The 2,130-nt window shown below is 35.6% G+C and overlaps 1 protein-coding gene across 1 annotated transcript in view; it reads left to right on the forward strand.

Moving 5' to 3' along the window:
* csgalnact1a (chondroitin sulfate N-acetylgalactosaminyltransferase 1a) overlaps positions 1–2,130 on the forward strand; it is a 54,747-nt gene that overhangs the window by 50,730 nt on the left and 1,887 nt on the right. The window contains exon 7 of the mRNA XM_016557586.1: positions 557–638. Coding sequence (XP_016413072.1) covers positions 557–638 — 82 coding nt within the window. The remainder of the gene's footprint in view (positions 1–556; positions 639–2,130) is intronic.

The following is a 2,130-nucleotide window of genomic DNA, read 5'->3' on the forward strand; positions in this document are numbered from 1 at the left end:
GCGTTTTGCAAATCTTCCCACATCGTGACGTAGGTATGTGGGGGCGTGTTAGAACGAGCCGTTTTAGGTAGGCGTGGTTGACTCTTAACTTTTATAAAGAATATCTCTTTGGATTTGAGACTTTAGTCTTTGCAACTTTACAGATCTTCTTTATGCACCAAGAGCTTGTAACACTCCAAAGAGAAAGGAAAAATTTTAATCGCATCATATGACCCCTTTAAGCAATATTTATATGAAAAAATTACAAAGTTTTTCCAGTTGTGTTAGTTTTTATCCTTTCTGATAATGAAAATGTTTTCATTTATTTGTAATTTTGGTTTTCATTAATGAGAGTAACACTAATTTTAAGTGTTTTTATCACATCGGCATCATTCTTTCAGTTTGTTATGTAGTTACTGGCAGCTGGCAGTTTTATTTACTCGCCAAAAGCAATTTCACACACATTTGGTGCTTGGCAAGTGTTCATTTTGGACTGGGAATGAGACCGCAGACAGTAGCAGACGACTATAAAAGAGTATTTTTGTGTTCATGCTCATCAGGATTCATTCTTTTACAGATCATTAAGAAAGACACTGGCTTTTGGAGGGACTTTGGCTTTGGAATGACCTGCCAATACAGATCCGATTTCATCAATATAGGTAACCGTCCTCTGAAGCAGCTGTTGACTGACATGAATTAAATTCATTTATACGGTATTCATTTATACGGTATTCATTTATACGGCTGGTCAAATGAATGTAAATAAGAGCAGCTGATGGTAGCACAGGTAGTTTAGAAATAAAGGACGAAGTTGTTAATGTATCTAGAATTTGATCTATAGCCAAATGTAGATATCCAGCCTGAGGTCATTTTGAATGTAAAAAGCACTTGAAACACTTACGCAGAGGCAGTAGAAGTAATATAGCATGAGTCAGCTAATGAGAACACAACAGGTCCCACCTGTGGGAATCAAGCGGTTCCCATGACTTAACCGTTCTCCTATCTAGACATGTGTAACATCACGTGATACAACAATAAGAGCTGATATAGATACTGATGTTTGGTAGAGTATATGCACTTCAGGAAACACATGAACATAGACATCTCAGCAGACTGAAGCCAAAAATCCATATGCTCCATTAAGGAAGTCAATACTTTTATACTCACAATTAAACAAATACATAAGCTACATCATGTTATATACACTGCTGTTTGGCATCAGTAAGATTTTTTTATGTTTTCAAAGAAGTATCTTATGCTCACCAAGGCTGCATTTATTTGATCAAAAATACAATACAATTTAAAATAACTGATTTCTATTTTAATGTTTTACTATGTAACTTGTACATAGTTCTTTTTCAGCATTTTTTAGTCTTCAGTGTCACATGATCCTTCAGAAATCATTCTCATATGCTGATTTGCTGCTCAAGAAACATTTATTATTATTATCAATGTTGAAAACAGTTGTGCTGCTCCATATTTTTGTGGAAAAAGTGATCGATTTTTCAGGATTTTACTCTTTACTATCACTTTTGATCAATTTAATGAATCCTTGCTAAATAAAAGTATGAATTAATTTATTTAATAAAAACCATCTTACTGACCTCAATTTTTTTTTATTAGTAGTGTAAATAGGAAATACAAAATGAACAAATATCCAAATTCCTGGACAAAACTACAGGAACAGCTGTTTGTCCTGAGGGAAGTCCAAGCTTCCCTTTAACAACAACAGGAGATGTGTGTAAACAAAGTGTTTATTCAACATTTTCAATAAATAGGAGCTATTTTTGCATGATCTGGTGCTAGATCCACAAAACATTCTCACCCCAAAGAATTAGAAATCTGTTATCATTTACTGCAGTTCTTTCTTTTCCGGAAAACAAAAGAAGATATTTTGAAGAAATGGAGCGTAGCGATAGTTCTGGCAGGCCATGTTAGTCAAGCTTGCATCAGCTGACACTCAGCTGATCCACGTCTACCTATGGGATCACGACACCAATCATAATTCCCTTCATAAGGTCCCTTCAGTCATTATACAGCAGCTATCGCTTCACTCAAGAACTAATCACCCACCTCCATCCCCAGCTCCTCCTCTCGTCCAGTCAGGACTTGGCAGTGAATATATCATTGAGTCAGACCACTGAATCATGT

Source organism: Sinocyclocheilus rhinocerous, unplaced genomic scaffold (genome assembly GCF_001515625.1).
Source record: "Sinocyclocheilus rhinocerous isolate Xijiao unplaced genomic scaffold, SAMN03320098_v1.1 scaffold287, whole genome shotgun sequence".
Classification (NCBI taxonomy): domain Eukaryota; kingdom Metazoa; phylum Chordata; class Actinopteri; order Cypriniformes; family Cyprinidae; genus Sinocyclocheilus; species Sinocyclocheilus rhinocerous.